General features: G+C 44.8%; 1 protein-coding gene across 1 annotated transcript in view; it reads right to left on the reverse strand.

Moving 5' to 3' along the window:
* LOC126269044 (serine-rich adhesin for platelets-like) overlaps nucleotides 1–24,284 on the reverse strand; it is a 342,253-nt gene that overhangs the window by 104,112 nt on the left and 213,857 nt on the right. Inside the window, exon 3 of the mRNA XM_049973961.1 lies at nucleotides 6,808–6,971. Coding sequence (XP_049829918.1) covers nucleotides 6,808–6,962 — 155 coding nt within the window. The 5' untranslated portion in view covers nucleotides 6,963–6,971. The remainder of the gene's footprint in view (nucleotides 1–6,807; nucleotides 6,972–24,284) is intronic.

A 24,284-nucleotide genomic window follows, 5' to 3' on the forward strand; every position in this document is an offset into this window, starting at 1 on the left:
TCATGATCTACACAATCAAAAGCCTTGGTGAGATCACAAAAAAACCACCTGGGGATATATTATCATTTAAGTCTTATTCCATTTGATAAGTGGATGTATAATAGCATTCTCAGTCGAACAACCCTTCTGGAATCCAAATTGTGAAATGCTTAGTGAATTCTTTTAGTTAAGTGTGCAACCAATCTTGAGTGTATTACTTTTTCGCATATTTTGGAAAAAGATGTTAGCAAGGAAACTGGATAATAGTTGTTTCAGTTTGTCTTGTCACCTTTCTTATGAAGTGGTTAACACCAGCAAATTTTAATCCGTTTGGAAAAATTATCTGTGCCAGTGATGCATTGTATATATCACTATGAACATTTTTTAAATTAGAATTATATTAATTCCGTCAGCTGCCGACGGGCGGTGATATACGTAAACGGGGACAGATGAAAATGTGTGGCCCGACCGGGACTCGAATCCGGCACAGAGGATAGCGTGGCTGCAGGGCCTATCTCGCGCACACCTCCCGTGAGACCCACATTCTCACCTTGTATGTCCACACACTACATTCGTAGTGTCTCACCCCAACACACTCATTACTCGTGGAAGACATACTTACCAAGTTCCCGTAAGAGTTCGGGGAATATGTGAGCATCCACACAGAAGAAGAAGGTCGTGGCCGGTATTGCCAGAACTGTATACTTATATGGCTATGGTGTCTGTTCTTTCGGACATTAACAGACACCATATGCATATAAGTATACATTTCTTATTAAGTTGACAACGTTTCAGAAATCTGTTCGAAGTTTCTTAATCCCACATGAGCTTTTATTTTTTAGAATTTTTATACTTCATTGAAGGATGCTGGTGTTACTTCTATTCGCATAAAGTTTTGTGGGATGACATAAATCTCGTCTCCAACAAGACTTGAACCGACAACACGGGCAGTCTTCCCTTTGAAGGCTGAATACTGTAACACTGAGCTAGCGAATAACAAAGAAGAAAACCTTCTCCGATAAGACAGCTGAACATAGATGTCGCAGTATGCCAGCCACCATAGCTATACGGCTCTTATTTCCTTTCTTAAGTAGTTAAAAAATTGATGAGATTTCCTTTAATGACTTATATATTATACAAAACAAAATGTCTTTCGGCTTCTTTGGCACTTGTCTTCCTTCCAGTAACACAACAAAAATCAACAGTTTCTCTTTAGAATTCATTTCACAGCTGGCTCGCGCAATTATGTGGAGATTCAGGCGCACTCTCGGCGACTTAATCGCGCAAGTCAGTAGCGTTGTGGCAGTGCACTCCAGCGGGTCAGCCACACGGCTGAACCTCGGCGACTAAACCGGCAGTGTGAAAGTAGCCTAACGTCCCAGAGAGAACGCACTCTCACTGTTTGAACATAACGCCGTGCTGTCGCTGCGTCTAACGCTTGTGACGTCGAAACGGAAGCTCTTCTTGGACAAGGGGGGCGCGGGAGATCGTCCTCAACCTTATCGAGTTAATGATATCTGCAATTGCATGAAGTGGTTTTTGGAAAACCGAGAGAACACTAAGAAAGGCCAGATGGGAATCTCAACCCTGCTACTCTCGAACACGAGTGTGTACGATGTACTCGTTTGATATACCCTCATAGGGTGTTTAACGCACGGCCAGGTGTGGGTCCAGTGTCATGTTCTGGGAGGAGGAGAAGGGGAGATGAGGTCATGGTTTGTTACTGATACCCTTTCCACATCCTTCTCGTGCTATATAACTAACTGTCACACTCACTTTTAACGTCCCACGGATACCTTGATTTTAATGTTAATAAGTATATGAGAGCTGATCAACGAGAACCGAGACTCATTTTTTCACACATGTTTATTACCCCATTGTCCGCGGCTCGTGGTCTTGCGGTAGTGTTCTCGCTTTCCGCGCACGGGGTCCCGGGTTCGATTCCCGGTGGGGTCAGGAATTTTCACTGCAACTGGGTGTTGTGTGTCTTTCATCATCATTTCAACCTCATTCACTCGCAAGTCGCCGTAGCGGCATTAAAGAACTTGTGGAGCGTGGTACAAAATTACATTTCCTTGTCTCCAAAATTAAGGATTTAGTGCATGTTTTAAATAACGTGACTTTTTCACAAACGTCCCCTCTTAAGGGATAAATAGGCAAGAACGTCTCACAGCTGTGACACTCCCATAATTTACTCAATACAAAATCGAAGCGTGCACTCGCCGTTACCAGTACTTCCCTTTGAACTGTGATAGTGAACACCGGTTAGCAGACTATGGCTACAGCGAGCGCATAAAACAGAGAAATGCTCTTCTTTTCTGTCGTTTCTTATTACGTTTGGGAAAGTCAGATTTCGTTACTAGTTTCGTAGTGGAGGGGCTGTTTCCCTATCTGCCTTGCGTTACTCAGTTTTCTGTCGGCTTACCGTTCTGTATGTGGATTCCAAAAAAGTGTCGGATTTGGTGCTGGCGGGAGGGACGGCCAGACCTTACGTTGCTGGAATGTTCTGTGCAGGCGGTCAGGGCCCCAGCCCGTCCACATAAAGGGGCTCTCAGGCAAGTAACTGTAACGTGGCTAGGAGTTCTCAGAACCATGCTGTTTTCGAGAAGCTTAGGCTTCGTATTACTTTATTCCCCGAAAGGTAGATGAGAAGTATAGAAATTGATGCATATAAAAGTAGAAACTGAAGTGCGGTATCTGGTGTTACGTGGGAACAAATACCAAGGAGAAAGGTTACGATAGGCAAATAAGGTTCCTGCCCATTGCCGTTACTTCTGAAAATCGTCGTGATTCACATGCATGGTTTGTAGAACATGAGTGTGGTGTGTTACCGGTGCAGCACATGAATTAGTGGATCGATCGTTTTTCGATAAATCGTAACGCTACAAGAGAGGCGTTGCGCATCTCGGAGAGGTTTACTATTGAAATTCCGCTAGAGTACGTTCCAGGAGGAGCCGGGCACACATACTTCTCACGAAATGACCACAGCGAGAAAGTCTGAGACGTTAGACCTAATACTGATGTTCACCGACAGTGACTGTTCTCCCACGAGCTAATCGCGAACGGATGAGTCAGGGGAGGAGGTGGTGGTGGGCGGGGCTGGCGGAAATCAAACAGTGGGATCGGAAATATTCTCTGCCAATCACTGTAAGATCGCTTGCGGATTTTAGACTCAGACGTATATGTAGAACTTCTGACATATTGGAGCCTTTTTTTAAAGAGAACTAACAACTGTTCGTTCCTACAGAAAATGCAAGAACACACACTGGTAATGTATCTATGTTGCTATTAAGAGGTGATTTTGATGAAATGATAGCTAAGCTAGCTCCACCTGGGACACGTGTCTAATCGTTAAGCACGCCAAACGTACTTTACACTGTGTTTGGTGTGCACTTAGAAAACAGCTGTTGCATCACACGAATGGTGCTGTTCATCATGATGTACGACTGCAACATTCTCCAGCGGCAGTCATTGGCTATATCTGGCTTGGATATCACACAGTTTATTCACGGAAATTGAAGGCTGTAAAATTGCTACTGTAGCTCGGTTAAAACTCACATTTCATACCTTGTCCATGTGCTAATTATGTTATTTTGTCTGTATACATAAATAAAAACTGCAGAATCCGTGAAGATGTTATAAGGCAAAAAGGAAAATTTCATGTCCAGTCCGTGAAGACAACAGCTTATGAAAGCTACACTACAGGTAGTGTGATACAAATTTATGGTAGACTTCTACATAAGATAAAAGTTACTTTATCTTTATCACTTTTTTGTAAACGCTAAGGCCATCCTGAATAGACCACTGCTTCTATTCAGTATCAACATGAGAAATACATGATTTTAAACAACAAAGTGTAAAATACGAGGGTAATTCCAAAGGAAGGCCAATTTTTTTTTTTATAAGTACAGAACTCTGTTTGTGTGGCAGTTGGTCACACTGTTATGAAGAGTGCTTCACGCGCTGTGTGTGAACATGCGCACGCCGCGCTGAGGCGCTCAGTCTTGGCTTGGCAGCCGTCGAGAATGGAGCTCCCATTGGTTGTTACCGCCAAGTGCGAATTGCGCGCACTTATTCGGTTTTTGAACGCAAAGGGCACTGCGCCGATTGAAATCCATCGCCAATTGACGGAAGTGTATGGTGAGTCCTGCATGGATGTCAAAAATGTTCGTAAGTGGTGTAGAGAGTTTGCAGCTGGTCGAACCGAAATTCACGACGAACAAAGGAGAGGGAGACCGTAAATTTCTGAGGAGACAGTGTTGAACGGAATCATTGAACTACCGGAAGATGTGCACAAGATGGGTGCCGCGCATGCTGACTGAGGACCACATGCGGCAGCGAGTTAATGCTTCCCGCGCATTTTTCACCGCCTTGCAGCCGGACAGGACAACTTTCTGGACTCAATTGTCACGGGTGACGAATCCCAGGCATACTACTTTATACCTGAGACCAAGCAACAATCACGCCAGTGACGGCATCCTTCTTCGCCAAAGCCCCGGAAATTCAAACACAGTCTGCAGGTAAAGTCATGACAACCGTTTTTTTTGGGATCGGAAAGGGGTATTGTTGGTCGTCTTTATGCCCTCTGGCACCACAATTAACACTGACAGGTACTGCGAGACTCTGAAAAAACTCAAAAGGGCAATTCAGAACCGGAGAAGAGGAATGTTGAGCAAAGGCGTACACATTCTCCATGACAACGCTCGCCCACACATCGCTCGGCAAACCATTGCTCTCCTGCAACAGTTTAAGTGGAACATAATCACCCACCCACCCTATAGTCCTGACTTGGCGCCCAGTGACTATCACCTGTTCCCTAGGTTAAAAGAACATTTGGCTGGAAACCGATTCATCTCCGACGACGAGGTGAAAGAAGAGGTTCATAACTTTGTGAACAGCATGGCGGCGAGCTGATATGACATGGGCATACAAAAACTGCCACAGCGTCTACAAAAATGCATCGACCGAAATGGTGATTATGTCAAAAAATAGCCAAATGTTCAAGCTGTAAAGTGATGTAAACTATTGTTGAAATAAACAGGTCTATGTACTTTTGGGATTACCCTCGTATTTTACTGAAAACTCTCCTGTAGGTAAACCCCAAAAAAATAGTTTCTTTACTGCAATATTACTGTCACATTTTCTGTACTTAATGTGTGTGTGCGTGTGTGTGTGTGTGTGTGTGTGTGTGTGTGTGTGTGTGTGTGTGTGCACTTGCGTAATACTTAGAAATAATACCTAGGAATTATGTATCGCAAAATCTAGGTTTTGGATGAGTAAATAAATAGTGAATTGCGACGGAATCAGGCAGCGACGTAGAAAACAGTCTTACAGCTTGTTGGTCCATGTTGCTTAGCATGCTCACGAAATCGAACAAATTTACATCTGAGAAGGAGTGCTCTTACATTTGCATAAAATCGTTAACACCGAACACTATGTAACATAGTTGTGTTCGTTATTACGAAGTCCTGGAACATATTACAAAATACGAAACTGATTAGAAAAGTCCAGAATGAGATTTTCACTCTGCATGAAACTTCCTGGCAGATTATAACTGTGTGACGGACCGAGACTGGAACTCGGGACCTTTGCATTCCGCGGGCAACTGCTCTACCAACTGAGCTACCCAAGCACGACTCACGCCCCGTCCTCACAGCTTTATTTCTGCCAGTACCTCGCCTCCTACCATCTAAACTTTAGAGAAGCTCTTCTGCGAAACTTGCAGAACTAGCACTCCTTAGCCACAGCCTGTGCACATAGTTTTAATCTGCCAGGAAGTTTCATATCAGCGCACACTCTGCTGCAGAATGAAAATCTCATTCTGGAAACACCCCCCAGGCTGTTGCTAAGCCATCTCTCCGCAATATCCTTTCTTTCAGGAGTGCTAGTTCTGCAAGGGTCGCAGGAGAGCTTCTGTAAAGTTTAGAAGGTAGGAGACGAGGCACTGGCAGAAGTAAAGCTGTGAGGACGGTGCGTGAGTTGCGGTTGGGTAGCTCAGATGGCAGAGCATTTCCCCGCGAAAGGCAAAAGTCCCGAGTTCGAGTCTCGGTCCAGCACACAGTCTTAATTTGCCAGTAAGTTTCATGATTAGATAAGTATTTGGATATAATGCGACACAAACCAACTGTACGACACACTGTAACTCCACGCCTCTATGAAGTACACTACGTCTATCTTGTGTAACAAAGTATCATGTCTTTCACGGTACTATTTTCTGAAGCCTCAAATCGCCAACCTATTAATTATAACAAACTGTATCAAGACCAAGGCGTTTGGTTGATACATCTTCAATGCAACGGCATACTTTCATAACACCCAGATTATAATATGAAAACAAGCAAAACAAGAAAGTTATTAACCACTAATATGAAGTTTCCCCATATTTTGCTACAACTAATCGTACCAATAACAACGCGTTTTCGAGAGTTGCTTAGTATTGTGGTGCTTTGAAACAGCAAGTATTAATAACACCTAAGTTATAACGTAAAATCCACCAAAAATAGGCTTCAATAGAAAATGATAAAATTCAATTTGGCGTCTTGCAATTTCTGGTTGTGTCGTAGATCACGCACTGGGATATCATTGGCCGCGTTTCTCTCCACAAAGCAAAAATATGACTCGGTTCATTCTGTGTTTCACGCTATAGAATGCTACGTCACTAAACTCGACCAGCTCCACGTCCACGAACACTTTCTCGTTGCGTGTGAGGACGGCTTTGTGTATTTCTTCTTTACGGAGGGACTCCTAACCGTCTGGACTAAATCCGCCCGCGCCGCATACAAAGCACCCAGTACTTGTGTGTGCTGAGATTAAGTGCCGCGGACTGACCTGGAACCGAGCACCTTGCGCGACTCCTCGCCGTCGACCTCGGGGTCCGCGTGGGGCCCTTGGAGCGGGCCAGCGCGCAGTGGAGCCACCAGCGCTGCGAGCACCAGCAGCAGCAGCAGCAGCAGCGGCCGCGGCAGCCGCCTCGGGCGCTCCATGTCGCCCACCTGCAACAACACGAGCACACCAGCTCTCACCACGTGGCAGTCTAGCACACACAGGGCTTCCTTATCATCGAGGAAGGGCATAGCCAGCAATGGCTAGCGCTTCTACACATAATGGTGAATGAAAATCTTTTTTTTCTTTATTGTATTTCACTCCCCCATCGGGGCGGGCTGGCGGCAGCATATGCTCTCCTCTTCAGCCGAAAGACATAGAACAAACAATAGAAGACATTTAAAAATAACACAGGAGAGAATATGGTGAACAGAGATATAAAAAAGGGGGAACATTATGGAAGGCAATAGACAAAAACTGGGTGACTGTAAAATGGAGATAAAAAACTGTTTAAAAGTAGCACACACAAAAAGCCACACACTACGACAATTAAAAGAACACAAGGCACTGTATGACTGGAGCATAAAAGGTATCGACGGATGGCGTAGTACATAATAAACACTGACGGCGAACCTCAAGGCGTAGTACACAATTAAAATCACACCTCTTGACGCACAGGAGAAACAGCACTAAACACAACACTGATGTGGCACACTGAAGATGATCAAAACGTAGGATCTGCCAGGCGCAAGGAGATGAGGGAGACCAGAAGAAGGGAGGGAGGGGAAGAGAGGGGAGAGATGAGCGGGGCCGCGCTGAAGAGGGCCAGGTAGGTAGGGATGTGGGAAAGAAAGAGGCAAGGATGGGGTGCAGGGTCAAGGGGGGGGGAGTGAATGAAAATCTTCAACACTTGCTGTTAAAACACATTTAATAAGAACTCACTTCAAGGCTCGAGTCAATAGTGATGCATCTTCTAGTGATCTGTAGAAGAAATTAAAACATTACAGAATTACAATGGCTTGAAAATATATTGTGACTCTTTTTTTCTTCTTCTTCTATTTCAAGGCGTAGGAACCGGCATAGACCAAAACCAAAGGAATTTAAAAGAACTATCCATCTCTTCGTTTCCATCCCGTATTCCGTCTTTCCGTTTGGTTAAAAAGTAATGCTCGCCACTGCAAGCACTCGGTTGGCATCATTTGATACCATCATACTATATTTTGGTTGTGCCTAATTTCTTTTGTCAATGTTATTTTCACGTCTAGATATTGTCTTATGCGTCCACTTTACACTCTGTTTTGTTTTCTTCTTCACAGCCGATTTTAATATAATAACAGGGCAGCTAAACATTCAGAAAACTCTTTCGCGTGGCCGGCCGGTGTGGCCGAGCGGTTCTAGGCTCTTCAGTCTGGATCCGTGCGACCGCTACGGTCGCAGGTTCCAATCCTGCATCGAGCATGGGTGTGTGTGATGTCCTTAGGTTAGTTAGGTTTAAGTAGTTCTGAGTTCTAGAGGACTGATGACCTCAGATGTTAAGTACCATTGAGATCAGAGCCATTTGAATCATTTTCTTTCGCGTGGTCAGTTGTATTTTCCTCTTTCAACAACCGGTAGTTCAGAAAATCAGTTCATAGTCTTACCACACACTGTTTTGGAATTGTGTGGTGTGCAAAAACTAAAAAAAAGGTTTCAAAACAATGAAAACCAAAAATGAACAGCACGTTGCATGGCATCACGGATATGCTAAATAACATTCATGTCTGCGGAGTTTGATGTCCAGCGGAAGTGTTTAAATTCACAAGAGTGTTCCTGGAGCCACTCTGTAGCAATTCTGAACGTGTGGGCAGTCGCATTGTTCTGCTGGAATTGCGCAAATCCGTCGGAATACACAATGGAATGGACATGAATGGATGCAGATGATCACACAGAACTTTTACGTACGTGTCAGCTGTCAGAGACGTATCTAGACGTATCAGGCGCCTCATATCACTCCAACTGCACACGCCCCGCGACATTACAAAGCCTCCACCAGCTTGAACAGTCCCCTGCTGCCATGCAGGGTCTATGGATTCATGAGGTTGTCTCCAAAGTCGTACATGTCCATCCGCTCGATACAATTTGAAACGAGACTCGTCCGACCAGACAACACGTTTCCAGTCATCAAAGGTCCCATGCCGGCGTTGACGGGCCCAGACGAGGCGTAAATCGTTGTGTGCGGCAGTCATCAAAGGTACACGAGTGGGCCTTCAGTTCCGCAAGCCGATACCGATAACGTTTCGCTGAATGGTTCGTACGCTGACACTTGTTGATGGCCAGAATTGAAATCCTCAGCAATTTGCTTAAGGTTTGCAGTTCTGTCGCGCTGAAGGACTCTCTTCAGTTGTCATTGGACTCGTTCTTTGAGCATCTTTCTCCAGCCGTGGCTATGTCGCAGATTTGATGCTTTACCGGATTCCTGATGTCCACGGCACACTCATGGAATTGTCGTACGGGAAACTCTCAACTTCATCGGTACCTCGGAGGTGCTGTGTCCCATCGCTCGTGCGCCGACTGTCACAAGACGTTCAAGCTCACTTAAATCTTATTAACCTGCCATTGTAGCAGCAGTAACCGATCTAACAAATGCGCCAGAGACTTTTTTCTTATATAGGCGTTGCCGACGGCATCACCGTATTCTGTGTTGTGTTGTATTTGAATACTCTTTCCTGTACCAATTTCTTTGGCGCTTCAGTGTATACCCTTAAAGAATATAAATTTCGTTTTATAAGTAATAAAAATTAGTTGATCCCGTAACTTCTGCGCTTTTATGTAATCAAAGCAAATACGTTTGATTTACGTACAGCTTACATACACTGACATAAAAGAATTTATAATTAATGTTGTTATTTTGTACTCAGTAGAACGTCCTTCATCGTGATCAAAGTTAGTTGTTTCCTGTTTTATGATGAATGCGAAAATTGCTTGTGAGTAACAGAAATATATTTTATATAAGTTCGACGAAGTATTGACGCGATGCGTGGTGTAGTTTGGTTTTGCGTTTTTTTTTCTTCTAATATTACGTTTTCGTTGAGGTAATTGCACTGTATGATAAATCTGTCTTGTTTTCTTTATTTTTACTACAGACTATCTCTATTTCACATTACAAATCAACAATCTTCGAATAAAACCTGAATTAAACTTTGACAATTTAAGTTTTGCTACTGTTATTCTTAAATAACAGACAAGAGGATAAATATGTGGAACAAAAACAATCCGTAGGTTACTCGTCCCTTTATACACTCCTGGAAATTGAAATAAGAACACCGTGAATTCATTGTCTCAGGAAGGGGAAACTTTATTGACACATTCCTGGGGTCAGATACATCACATGATCACACTGACAGAACCACAGGCACATAGACACAGGAAACAGAGCATGCACAATGTCGGCACTCGTACAGTGTATATCCACCTTTCGCAGCAATGCAGGCTGCTATTCTCCCATGGAGACGCTGGATGTAGTCCTGTGGAACGGCTTGCCATGCCATTTCCACCTGCCGCCTCAGTTGGACCAGCGTTCGTGCTGGACGTGCAGACCGCGTGAGAAGACGCTTCATCGAGTCCCAAACATGCTCAATGGGGGACAGATCCGGAGATCTTGCTGGCCAGGGTAGTTGACTTACACCTTCTAGAGCACGTTGGGTGGCACGGGATACATGCGGACGTGCATTGTCCTGTTGGAACAGCAAGTTCCCTTGCCGGTCTAGGAATGGTAGAACGATGGGTTCGATGACGGTTTGGATGTACCGTGCACTATTCAGTGTCCCCTCGACGATCACCAGAGGTGTACGGCCAGTGTAGGAGATCGCTCCCCACACCATGATGCCGGGTGTTGGCCCTGTGTGCCTCGGTCGTATGCAGTCCTGATTGTGGCGCTCGCCTGCACGGCGACAAACACGCATACGACCATCATTGGCACCAAGGCAGAAGCGACTCTCATCGCTGAAGACGACACGTCTCCATTCGTCCCTCCATTCACGCCTGTCGCGACACCACTGGAGTCGGGCTGCACGATGTTGAGGCGTGAGCGGAAGACGGCCTAACGGTGTGCGGGACCGTAGCCCAGCTTCATGGAGACGGTTGCGAATGGTCCTCGCCGATACCCCAGGAGCAACAGTGTCCCTAATTTGCTGGGAAGTGGCGGTGCGGTCCCCTACGGCACTGCGTAGGATCCTACGGTCTTGGCGTGCATCCGTGCGTCGCTCCGGTCCGGTCCCAGGTCGACGGGCACGTGCACCTTCCGCCGACCACTGGCGACAACATCGATGTACTGTGGAGACCTCACGCCCCACGTGTTGAGCAATTCGGCGGTACGTTCACCCGGCCTCCCGCATGCCCACTATACGCCCTCGCTCAAAGTCCGTCAACTGCACATACGGTTCACGTCCACGTTGTCGCGGCATGCTACCAGTGTTAAAGACTGCGATGGAGCTCCGTATGCTACGGCAAACTGGATGACACTGACGGCGGCGGTGCACAAATGCTGTGCAGCTAGCGCCATTCGAAGGCCAACACCGCGGTTCCTGGTGTGTTCGCTGTGCCGTGCGTGTGATCATTGCTTGTACAGCCCTCTCGCAGTGTCCGGAGCAAGTATGGTGGGTCTGACACACCGGTGTCAATGTGTTCTTTTTTCCATTTCCAGGAGTGTATATCCTCAGTCAGTTTGTAAACAGTTCAGCGCCTCCATCGCATATGTAAAGAATGCAATCGTTATGATATAATCCGCTATAGGTATGCAACACAGCTAATGTACAGGTAACACTGGTACGACGTTAACTGCCTGTAGCTACTAAGAAAACTACGGTAGCCAACTCGAACTTATGGGATTCTACGGTAGCCTACAGCAGTTTTACGACTCTACGCAAGAGTAAAGGTGAATCAGTAAAGCGTTAAGAAAGAGTAGCGGTACAGCGAGCCTGACTGTTCCCGCAGTCGGGGCGCGCTACACGGCAGCGGCTGGTGCGTGAGGCGCAGCTGACCGGCAGGTCAGCAGGCGGAGTGCGATTAGGCGATGCGAGCGGCGTGTCAAGGCCGGGGGAAGGCCGGGACCTTGCGGGGGCAATGACCCTGCCGGCCACGGCGACGCCCCGTCACGGTCCGCGGCGCCGGCGCTATGCGACCGCGGACACGCCGCGTCTCCTCAGCTGGAGGCCGCGTAAGAGTGGTAAGCTCCACGGGAGAAATGTTAGTCGTCCCTCACACTGACCTGTTTACAGCCATACACACACAGGTGATGAAAGTCAGGGGATACCTCGTAATATCGTGCCGGACTTCCTTTTGCCTGGCGTAGTGCAGTAATTCGACTTAGTAAGACGAATGGAAAAACTGGTAGAAGCCGACCCCGGGAAAGATCAGTTTGGATTCCGTAGAAATGTTGGAACACGTGAGGCAATACTGACCGTACGACTTATTTTAGAGAATAGATTAAGGAAAGACAAACCTACGTTTCTCGCATTTGTAGACTTAGAGAAAGCTTTCGACAATGTTGACTGGAATACTCTCTATTAAATTCTGAAGGTGGCAGGGGTGAAATACAGGGAGCGAAAGGCTATGTACAATTTGCACAGAAACCAGATGGCAGTTATAAGAGTCGAGGGGCATCAAAGGGAAGCAGTGGATGGGAAGGGTGTGAGACAGGGTTGTAGCCTCTCTCCGATGTTATTCAATCTGTATATTGAGCAAGCAGTAAAGGAAACAAAAGAAAAATTCGGAGTTGGAATTAAAATCCATAGAGAAAAAAAAAACTTTGAAGTTTGCCGACGATATTGTAATTCTGTCAGAGACAGCAAAGGACCTGGAAGAGCAGCTGAACGAAATGGACAGTGTCTTAAAAGGAGGATATAAGATGAACATTAACAAAAGCAAAACGAGGATAATGGAATGTAGTCGAATTAAATCGGGTAATGCTGCGGGAATTAGATTAGGAAATGAGACACTTAAAATTGTAAACGAGTTTTGCTATTTGGGGAGGAGGAAAATAACTGATGATGGTCGAAGTAGAGAAGATATAAAATGTAGACTGGCAATGGCAAAGAAAGCGTTTCTAAAGAAGAGAGATTTGTTAGCATCGAGTATTGACTTAAGTGTCAGGAAGTCGTTTCTGAAAGTATTTGTGTGGAGTGTGGAAGTGAAACGTGGACGATAAGTAGTTTAGACAAGAAGAGAATAGAAGCTTTCGAAATGTGGTGCTACAGAAGAATGCCGAAGATTAGATGGGTAGATCACATAACTAATGGGGAGGTATTGAATAGAATTGGAGAGAAGAGAAATTTGTGGTACAAGTTGACTAGAAGAAGGGATCGGTTGGTAGGGCATATTCTGAGGCATCAAGGGATCACCAATTTAGTATTGGAGGGCAGCGTGGAGAGTAAAAATCGTAGAGGGACACCAAGAGATGAATACACTAAACAGACTCAGAAGGATGTAGGCTGCAGTAAGTACTGGGAGATGAAGAAGCTTGCACAGGACAGAGTAGCATGGAGAGCTGCATCAAACCAGTATCTGGACTGAAGACCACAACAACAATGGACTCAAAATGTCGTTTGAAGTCCCCTGCAGAAATAGTGAGCCATGCTGTCTCTACAGCTGTCCATAATAGCGAAAGTGTTGGCAGTGCAACTTTCCTGCACGAAATGACCTCCCGATTATCTCCCATAAATGTTCTATAGGATTCATTTCGAGCAATCTGGGTGCCCACATCAGTCGCTCAAATTCTCCAGAATGTTCTTCTGACCATTCTCGAACACCTGTGGTCCGGTGACAGGATACAATGTCATCCATAAAAACTGCATCATTGTTTGGGAGCATGAAGTCATGAAGCTGCAGGCGGTCTAAAAGCAATCAATGATCGGTTCCGTTATGTTGCCACCAACAGCTTGCACAGTACATTGTTGACAATCTGGGCCCATGGCTTCGTGGGGTCTGCGCCACGCTAGAACCCTACCATCAACTCTTATCAACTGAAATCGGGATTCATGAGACCGGGCCGCCGTTTTTTAGTCGTCTAGGGTCGATTCGATATGGTCACGAGCCCAGGAGAGGTACTGCAGGCGATCTCGTGCTGTTAGCGCCGGCCAGAGTGGCAGAGCGGTTCTAGACACTGCAGTCTGGATCCGCGCAACCGCTACGGTCGCAGGTTCGAATCCTGCATAGGACAGGGATGTGTGTGATGTCCTTAGGTTAGTTAAGTTTAAGTAGTTCTAAGTTCTAGGGGACCGATGACCTCAGGTGTTAAGTCCCATAGTGCTCAGGGCCATTTGAACCATTTTTTTCGTGCTGTTAGAAAAGGCACTCGCGGTGGTTGTCTGCTGCCATAGCTGATTTACGCCAGATTTCGCCGCACTGTCCTATCGGATAAGTTCGTCATACGTCCCACATTCATTTTTGGGGTCATTTCATGCAGTGTTTGCTTGTCTGTTAGCGTAGACAGCTCTACACAAATTCTACTGCTTTCGGTCATTGAGTAAAGTGTGTCGCCCACTGCATTGTCCGTGCTAAGTAATGTCTGAAATTTGGTATTCTCGGCATACTCTTTACACTGTGGACTTCAGACTACTTAATTCCCTAGCTATTTCCGAAATGGGATTTCCCATGTGTCTAGTAGCAACAACCATTCTACGTTGCTAATTCCGGCCCTACGGCGATAATCACATTGGAAACCTTTCCACATGAATCACCCGAGTACAAATGACAAACAAATATACTGTCCTTTATTACCTTGCCGGCCGGTGTGGCCGAGCGGTTCTAGGCACTTGAGTCTGGAACCGCGCGACCACTACGATCGCAGGTTCCAATCCTACTTTGGGCATGGATGTGTGTGATGTCCTAAGGTTAGTTAGGTTTAAGTAGTTCTAAGTTGTAGGAAACTGATGACCTCAGAAGTTAAGTCCCATAGTGCTCAGAGCCATTTGAACCCTTTTTCTTTATTAATTTGTGCACGACATACTACCGTCATCTCTATATCTGCATATCGCTACCCATAGCTTTCGTCATCTCGACGTATGTTGTACAGAACTCATACCAGGATGTCATGTAACCCTCCCCCTGCCCTCCCCCCTCCAATCTCTGACGTAAGTCGTGACAGTGAAGTAGCCGCGAGGGATTAGCCGTGCCGTCTAGGGCGCTGCAGTAATAGACTGTGCGGCTGGTCCCGGCGGAGGTTCGAGTCCTCCCGCGGGCATGTGTGTGTATGTTTGTCCTTAGGATAATTTAGGTTAAGTAGTGTGTAAGCTTAGGGAATGATGACCTTAGCAGTAAACTCCCATAAGATTTCACACACATTTGAACATTTTTTGAACAATGAAGTAGTGTCCGCGTGCCAGTCCACTGAATGCAGCACAGCAGGGAGGGTCGGCGTCGAGACACAACAGAATTGCAGTAATGAGCTACCGTGTTGGACGTACCATTGGCCACACTCCGAACGAAAGAGGCCCTTTTATTTTATGTACCGATATTTACTGTCCAATGTGTCTAGAAGGGATGGCGCTGCACTGTCATCCGTGTGACGCGGCATAAGAACACTGATCGTGAAAAGATCCTAACCAGCAGGGTTCGCACACAGGTGTCATGTAAACCGGTTCAAAACCCGACAGGAATTGTTGCTATCGATAAAGGGAGACCCATCTCAACAAGTTTCCGAGACGGGAGTGCGTCAAGTAACAGCGGTATATCCCGTGAGTCCAAAAAAAAAGTTTCTAAACTCCATTAATAACAAACAGAGAAAGTTGAAGATGGTAGTTTTAAGGTTTCAGGAGCTCTGTATAGCCTCGCCTCACTTGAATACGAAGTACAGAACGCTCACACAACCATGTGCTCTACATAGAGGTGACAAAAGTCGTGGGGGTAACGATGCACACATATATAGGTGGCCGTAGTATTCGTACACAAGGTATGAAAGGGCAGCGCACTGGCCGAGCTGTCATTTGTATTCTGGTGATTCATGTGATGGGGTTATTTGTGATTATCGCCGCGTGACGGGAATTAACAGACTTCAAACGCGGAATGGTAGTTGTAGCTAGGCGCTTGGACTGTTCCATTTCGAAAATCGTTAGGGAATTCAGTAGTCTAAAATCCACAGGGTCAAAAGTGTGCCGAGATACCAAATTACAAGCATTACTTATCACTACGGGCTACGCAGTGGCCGACGATCTTCTCTTAATGACCGAGAGCAGCGGCGTTTGCATAGAGTTTTCGGTGCCAACAGATAAGCAATATTACGTGAATTTACTGCAGAAATCAATGTGGGACGTACGACGAACGTATACGTTAGGAAAGTGCCGCGAAATGAGGTGTTAATGGGTTGTGGCATCAGACGACTAAGACGAGTGCCTTTGCCAACAGCACGAGATCGCCCGCAGCGTCTCTCCTGCACTCGTGACCATATCTGTTGGACACTAGACGATGAAAAGCGTCGCCTTGTCAGATAAGTCTCGATTTCAGCTGGTAAGAGCTGATGGAAGGAGTATTGGCAGACCCCACGAAGCCACGGACCCAGGTTGTCAACAAGGCACTGTGCAAGCTAGTGACGGCAACATAATGGTGTGGGCTGTGTTTATATGGGTCCTCTGGTCCAGCTGAACCGATCAGTGATTGTAAATAGTTTCCTTCGGCTACATGGAGCCCATTTTCAGCCATTCATTGATTTCGTGTTTCCAAATGACGATTCAGTTTTTATGGATGACAATGCACCATGTCACCGGACCACAATTCTTCGTAATTGGTTTGGAGAACATTCTGGACAATTCTAACCAGTAGTTTGGCGATCCAGATGGCCAGACATAAATGCAATAGAACATTTATGGGACATAATCGAGAGATCAGTTCGTACACAAAATGCTGCACTGGCAATACTTTCGCAATTGTGGAGCGCTGCAGATGTAGCATTTCTCAATATTGCTGCAGGTGACTTCCAACGACGTGTTGAGTCCAGGCCAAGTCGAGCTGCTGCACAGTGGTGGGAAAAAGAAGGTCCGACACATTAGGAGGTGTTCCATGACTTTTGCCATCTCTGTGTACGTCTTGCTTTGAGATCTTGTTCAACTTGCGCGTCACATTAGCTTGAATGAAGATTCTGTTGTGTCGTTTTTTCGTTATGTAATAGGTTGGTACTGGGAACAACGTGCCTTGTTAGCCGTTTTGCATTTCAATCAAGCTGTAGCAGGTGGCTATGTGTAGCTGTTTTTGTTCGGGAGTCAAGGTGCGAGGCACAAACTTTGCACACTCTTTTCCCTCGTATGGAACCTCCTAGAGAATATGTTCAAATTTGATGTTGCTCCATTGCAATGGTGCACAATGGTCGCACGTCCACTACTTAACGCTGCCTGCTCACTGATCGAATGCACATTTGTTATTTGCAGTGTTGTTACTCTTAATTCTAGCTGTCACTATAGTTACTGCGCTGACGCCGCTTATACGCCAGGAATAAAATCAATCTAGGACCTTTCCTGGTGAACGGAATATTTTCGCTTTGCCACTAAGGGAGTGCAGTCAGTTGTGCTGAACGTTTACACCTGCGTACACTCAACAAGGCAAGGCATGGGGGGTACGAATCAACAAGAACTGAACAGATCAAATGGTTCAAATGGCTCTGAGCACTATGGGACTTAACATTGGAGGTCATCAGTCCCTAGAACTTAGAACTACTTAAACCTAACTAACCTAAGGATATTACACACATCCATGCCCGAGGCAGGATTCGAACCTGCGACCGTAGCAGACGCGCGGTTCCGGACTGAAGCGCCTAGAACCGCTCGGCCACCGCGGCCGGCCTGAACAGATCACTTTCGTACTTACGTACAGAGGAATCGCCGTTATCTTACCCGTATAGCGTAATGCCCAGCGCGCTGCCTTGGGGGGAAAGTATGTCTGCCAGATCCGGATCGAATCTAAAACTTCGTGACGGGGGAAGCCTCGTCAGAGAGGTCCACCGCATGAGCGTGTAGGGAAGTAATTCCAATGGTGGTTTCCCTTTCCCTTCCACTGGTGATGATAAAATGAGAATGAGGACAACACAACACCCACTCCCTGAGCCGAGAAAGTCTTCAAGCCAGCCGGGAATCGAATCCGGGCCCCTTGGCGTGACAGACCGCCGCGCCAACCACTCAGCTATCGGGGATGACGGATCGAATCTAAGCGGTGGATTAATGATCATTATCTGGTACACACTGTCCAACCTGAGTTTGGTATTCAGGCGATTTCCTACTCTCGTTTATGCAAATGCTGCGCCGCACCCCGTGTTCCGCCTCAGAGAATACGACTCACGAACACTTAAAATACGATAACATACAGAAGAAAGTTAAACGATTTTCTGACAGAGGGAGCATACGACTTACCTCCCTAATGTTATCTTGATTACTGCGGTGTCAGGAAGTTCATCTAACCACTAATATAAATACCAAAATAAAATTTGTTGAGTAATTCCTTACTTAGATGTATTAAAGAACTTTCAAATTATCGGTTTGCGTCAACTATTTGCCATCTTCGGGTGAACTTAATGCACTAAAAGGCGTCGTACAGATGTGTAGACAAATATAGTTAGGCACTTTGAATATGATGAATTCATTTAACATATTTCAATTAATGTACATCATACAGTCACACGGTATAGGGACTGAAACGAGAAAATCACCCTGAACTATTATACAGGGTGAGGCAGCTAAGAAAGACCAACTCAAATATATTCCCAATAAAAACATGTATCGAGGTGCGGTTTTCGCTAAGTTATAGCGGACAATACGGCGAATTTCCTGACGTTCGCAACTAGTTGTGATCTCCAGATTACGACCTTTTTTTTCCCCTAATGCAACTATTGTATGTTCTTTTCCTGTGGCATTTGTGAGAAGCTTCTAAGAGTTCAACGACTTGTTATGTATGGGACCTATCAAATGGTATCAAGATAAAAGAGCCGCAAATCACTGTCCCTCCATTAGAGTAACAGGTTGCGCAAACGTCTACCCTATCATACCGAATGCAAGCAAGTGCGTAACTGAGGTATGGTTCTTGTGTTTACCTGTGCGGTTGAAGCCCGTCAGTGTGTGTTCTGCTGTCGTAGCAATCAGGTAACTTGCTCGTTAAGATACAGACAAATTCACAATATATAAAGCAAACGTCTCTGAGAGGCATCTCGGAAGTACGAGAGGGATCAATTAAACTAGTGTTCTGTGAACACTACACTGCATCGTATTTCGTCCTCTTCATATTTTAAGTACATAATACAGGACAGCCATTTGGAAAAGTAGAATAAAATGTCGAGGTAGCTCACCGACTAAATAAAGGGCATAAAATTGACTTGTTAGCGGAACTAGAGATATATTCACATTACAGAAAATATGAAGATAAAGTTTTTAAAAAAAAGTTGAAGGTGAGTCATTGAATTTCTTCAGATGCTTCGACTGTATACTAAAATTAACACATATAAATAAGCACCATTGTAAAATGGATTTAAGTAAATTTTGATTGTTACGATAAATACCCCTTTTTCAAAAGCATATCATGTTCAGTGGAAGACCTATTATATTATGTCTGTCGACTACATCCAAACACATCTTTATGGCTATTTATTTATGTAAGTATACTCGATGTTTACTGAGCACAGAGAGTTGTGTGTGATGGTTAACATGTATGACACTCTGCACAAATGGCACATAAGAAAACTGTAAGTATACATTCTTCCAAATTTCGCCACTAAATACTTACAAGGATCGATAATCGAACAAATATAGTGCATTTTTTATATACTGGAGTAAAGTCAACAAAATAAAGCAGAACCTTACACACCAAAAACATTACGTAAACGTGGCATAGTACTCAGAGGCAAACGCATCTGAAAATGGGAATTATTTCCCGAAATTCATTGCGTAAATGATAAATAAAAGAAAATCGTGACTGGTAGCAGAAAAGTGATATTTAAACAAACCCGCAATTCTAACAGGAAAGGAACTACTCAACCAAACGGTAACAAAACATACAACTATATTAAAATATAATATTAATATTTAATGCTCACGTAATGTAACATAGATGACGAGTTCTTAGGTACCTACAGCTCAGGAAGGATGAAGGAAATCCCAACGTAATGTAACGTGTTTTGTTTTGTAATCTTAAGTTCATCCAGCCCAGAAATCGTGGCTTTCGTCCTTCCTCTGCTTCCAGAAATTACACGCTTTGTGCATGTGATGCATCTAGCGAGTAAGACCTGACCGAAACGGAATGCCATTCTCCATGAAAAGTACGTGAAAGGTGCCCGGGATCCGGCGAAATGTTGCGTCATGTTCTCTCGTCCCTCCACAAGGCCGCGCCTGCTGGGTTGCCTACGCCTAGGATGTACGGACGACACAAGCTGACGAACGGGTAGCATACGTAGCAGCGAGCCCGCGGCGTGCGACAGCTGATCACGTCTACAGCTGCTGGTCCCCGTCCCCTCGCAAACAGTCCACCAGTTATTTCGAATCTTGTTCAAATAATCGTTGACGGTTACCTGTATCTTCATTTACTTACGTTTATAATGGGTCTTGTTTCCTATCTTGATTTCTTAACATCGATCGTGAAGGGAGCCCTAAGAGTGTTGTACGAGTAATGCTGAAAATACTGTGCCCTTTGAAACTGGAGGCTACCAGTCATGCACATAATCAACCTTTTCTAACGTCTGTTCGTCTACATCTACATCTACATGGGTACTCTGCAATTCACACTTAAGTACCTGGCAGAGGGTTCATCGAACCATTTTTCATACTACTTCTCTACCATTCCAATCTCGAATGGCGCCTGGGAAAAAGGAACACCTAAATCTTTCCGTTCATGCCCTGATTTCTTTTATTTTATTGTGATGATTATTTCTCTCTACGTAGGTGGGTATCAACAAAAAATTTTCGCATTAGGAAGAGAAAGTTGCTGATTGAAATTTCGTAAATAGATCTCGCCACGAAGAAAACCGCCTTTGTTTCAGTGACTGCCACCCCAACACGCGTTTCATACCAGTGACAGTTTCACCCCTATTGCGCGATAACACGAAACGAGTTGCCCTTCTTTGCACGTTTTCGATGTCCTCCGTCAATCGAACCTGGCAAGGATCCCATACCGCGCAGCAATGTTCCAGCAGAGGACGGACAACTATAATGCAGGCTGTCTCTTTAGTGGGTTTGTCGCATCTCCTAAGTGTTCTGCCAACGAAGCGCAGTCTTTGTTTCGCCTTTCCTACAATATTGTCTATGTGGTCTTTCCAATTTAAGTTGCTTGTAATCGTAATTCCTAGGTACTGAGTCGAATTGAAAGCCCTTCGATTTGTCCGATTTATCGTATACCCAAAATTTATCGGATTTCTTTTGGTACCCATGTGGATGACCTCGCACATTTCTTTGTTTAGTGCTAATTGCCACTTTTGCACCATACAGAAATTCTCTCTAGATCATTTTGTAATTGGAATTGATCGTCTGATGATTTTACTAGACGGTAAATTACAGCGTCATCTGTAAACAATCTAAGCGGGCTGCTCAGATTGCCACCTATATAATTTATAATCAGAAACAGTAGAGGGCCTATGACACTACCTTGCGGAACGCCAGATATCACTTCTGTCCTTCCCGGTGGCTTACCGTCTATCACTACGATCTGTGTCCTCTCTGAGAGGAAACCACGAATCCAGTCACAACTGAGACGATTCCCCATATGCACGCAATTTGATTAATATTCGCTTGTGAGGAACGGTATCAAAAGCCTCTCTCTGGACATTCATCATTATCAACTATGGCTATACATTGTCCCTGAAACAGTTCCCCCCTGTTTTGCGCTGTCGTCTTCATTTCTTGTAAATTTTTACACATAACTACTTTCAGTAGATCTTCAACTATTATCCTTCTTGACGTGTTCTTCGTCGCCTCTCGAATTTTTTTGCAATGTGTTTGAATAGAATTAAAATGGAAATTCACCGAGTATTTTTATCTGTGATTTAGTATTGCATGGTAGCGAACAGTCGCAAGTCAAAAAGAAAGAAGAAAATAACTGGATGATTCTGAAATGTGGTTGTCGATAATAAAAAAAAACTGCAAGTGAAATGGACTGGCAGAATAGTGTACAAAGAGGTGCCTGTAAGAATAAGAGAGGGAAGAAAAATAGCGTACACGATAAGTATGAGGAAAACATCTTGCTTGAGACATACAGTGTGATTAAATTGTCTACAACGAGAAGTCATTGAAGGAAAGATTCTGGGGAAGTCTGGGAGAGGCGGAAGATGACTTTAAGTAAAGTTGACAGATGAGTGTACAGTGTTCAAAGATTTGGAAGTCAGTCCGCCCACGCAACATTACTTCTCCCCTCACCGTAACAGCTGAACCACCTAAGCGACCATGTCCGACAGTGGTGGGCGTACACTCATATGACGAGAGACGGTAACACGAATGCACCCAGGAACATTTTCAAACAAGATCGTTTGGTGCTCCAGCTGTTATGGTGTAGGGAGTTATAACGTTTTATATGTGTAGTGACTTCCAAATCTTTCAAAACGGCGCAACGACCGGCCAGCGTTTTTGTGACACTGTACTCCTTCCCAAAGTGCGTCTTTTCATTTGTGTGTTCGGCCCTGACTTCCTTCTTATGGATGGCAATACGCGAGCATATCGAACGGCGCATGTGGAGGAGCTCTTCGAACGAGAGGATATACGGCGAATGGACTGGCCTGCCCGTTCCCTCTACTTAAACGCCACCGAGCATGGGCGGTACGCATTGGGGAGAGTTTATGCAGCGCGTCCGAATACCCCAATGACCATCCAGCGGTCGTAAACCGCGCTAGTGGAAGAATGGAACGCTCCACCACTAGAACTCCTTGCCAAAATTGTGGCCAGATTCGGAGCGCGCTGTAGAGCACGCATTGCCATCCGTGGTTATCGCCGATTCCAGTGAACTGGTCAAGTTCGAGCAGGACTCACGCTCTGAGGGCTCCGTACGAACTTAATAATGTATACAGACAGTTCGTCCATCCCAGCAATCGAGAATCTGGACGATTTTTGTCTGTTATAGACACTGATACTCGCAAGAGATCGGCACCGAGAATTCCAAGACTTTCGAGAATGTTGTAATTTTCAGTATGAAGTCTGATAACAAATGATAAAAGAAACATTTTTTGTCTGATACAATTACAAATTAAAAGCATTCTGATTTTTTTCCTTTGTTTCTACAGCGAAACCTTGCTTCTTGCCACATGATTCTCGTTCAACGGGAAGTACACTACATGTTCTAATGAGTGAGTTTGAGAGTAACAAAAGATATGTGACATAAATGGCCATATTTTTTTCATTGCATTGACTTAGGGGCTTAACATTTTTACACCACCAAAGGACCGTAGATGTTAGTATGTGACAAATTCCAATGTGATATGTCTACATGTTCCTGAGAAACGGAGAGACAGACAGTCGGATAACATACGACGAAAAAATTATTTTTTCGTGTGACATATTTACAAATTAACAATTTTCAGATTATTTCCGTTATTTTCCTACAGGTTTTAATCAGTGAGTTTGCGATTATAAAAAATGTGACATTAATGGTCATGCTTTGATTACATTGGCTTACAAGCTGAAACTTATTACACAGCCAAGAAACATTAGACCATCGTATGCGACTCAAATTTGAACTTGGTACATTTACCAACTCCCGAGGAAAACAGGGCTTAACAGACCAACAGACAGACAGTGGGATAACAAATGAAAAAAAGGCAGTGTGATGTTATTTCAAATTAACAATTTTCCCATTTTTTCCTGTAGTTGTACTGTGAAGACTTGCTTCTGGCCGAATTTCAAAATGTGTGACATTAATGGCCGTGTCTTTTGATTGAATTGATTTTGAGGCTTCAATTTTTTACACCGCCAGTTGACCATAGAATTTAGTATGTATCATAAATCTCAATTTGATACGTCTACCTGTTAATTGGAAAGGGGTTTTCTAACAGCCGGACAGACAGACAGACGAATAAGCCTACAAGGGCTCCGTTTTTACCGACTGAGGTACGGAAACCCGAAATGGGCGAAGTTATCAGTAGATTAAGGTTGAAGCACATGACAGAGGAAAATCCAGCTGATGCCCGACACGAGACCAATATACCAGTGAAGAACAAATAAGATACTTTGTGGCTAAATCTTGGCAGATAATAAGACGCTAGTGGTCCCGCTTGCTGTAATGCTTACAACATTGTGATATACTGCTTAAAATTTCGCATTCAGAGGCTCCGCGTTGGGAAAATATTTCTAAATCAAATTACAAAAAAAGTTAAGGGCTAACTTATTATATTCACAAAAAAGTGAAAGAGCGCCGTGTGTGAGGCGTCGTCATCACAAAATTTGACTGTAGTGGTTGTGGGAGCGGCCTTGTTCTAGTGGGTAGACCAGTAGACTGCGAACCTGGAGCTCCCGTGTACAGTCCCGGATAGGAACGGCGATTTTTCCTATCACTCACCCTGC

This window comes from Schistocerca gregaria, chromosome 1, assembly GCF_023897955.1.
Source record: "Schistocerca gregaria isolate iqSchGreg1 chromosome 1, iqSchGreg1.2, whole genome shotgun sequence".
Lineage (NCBI taxonomy): Eukaryota > Metazoa > Arthropoda > Insecta > Orthoptera > Acrididae > Schistocerca > Schistocerca gregaria.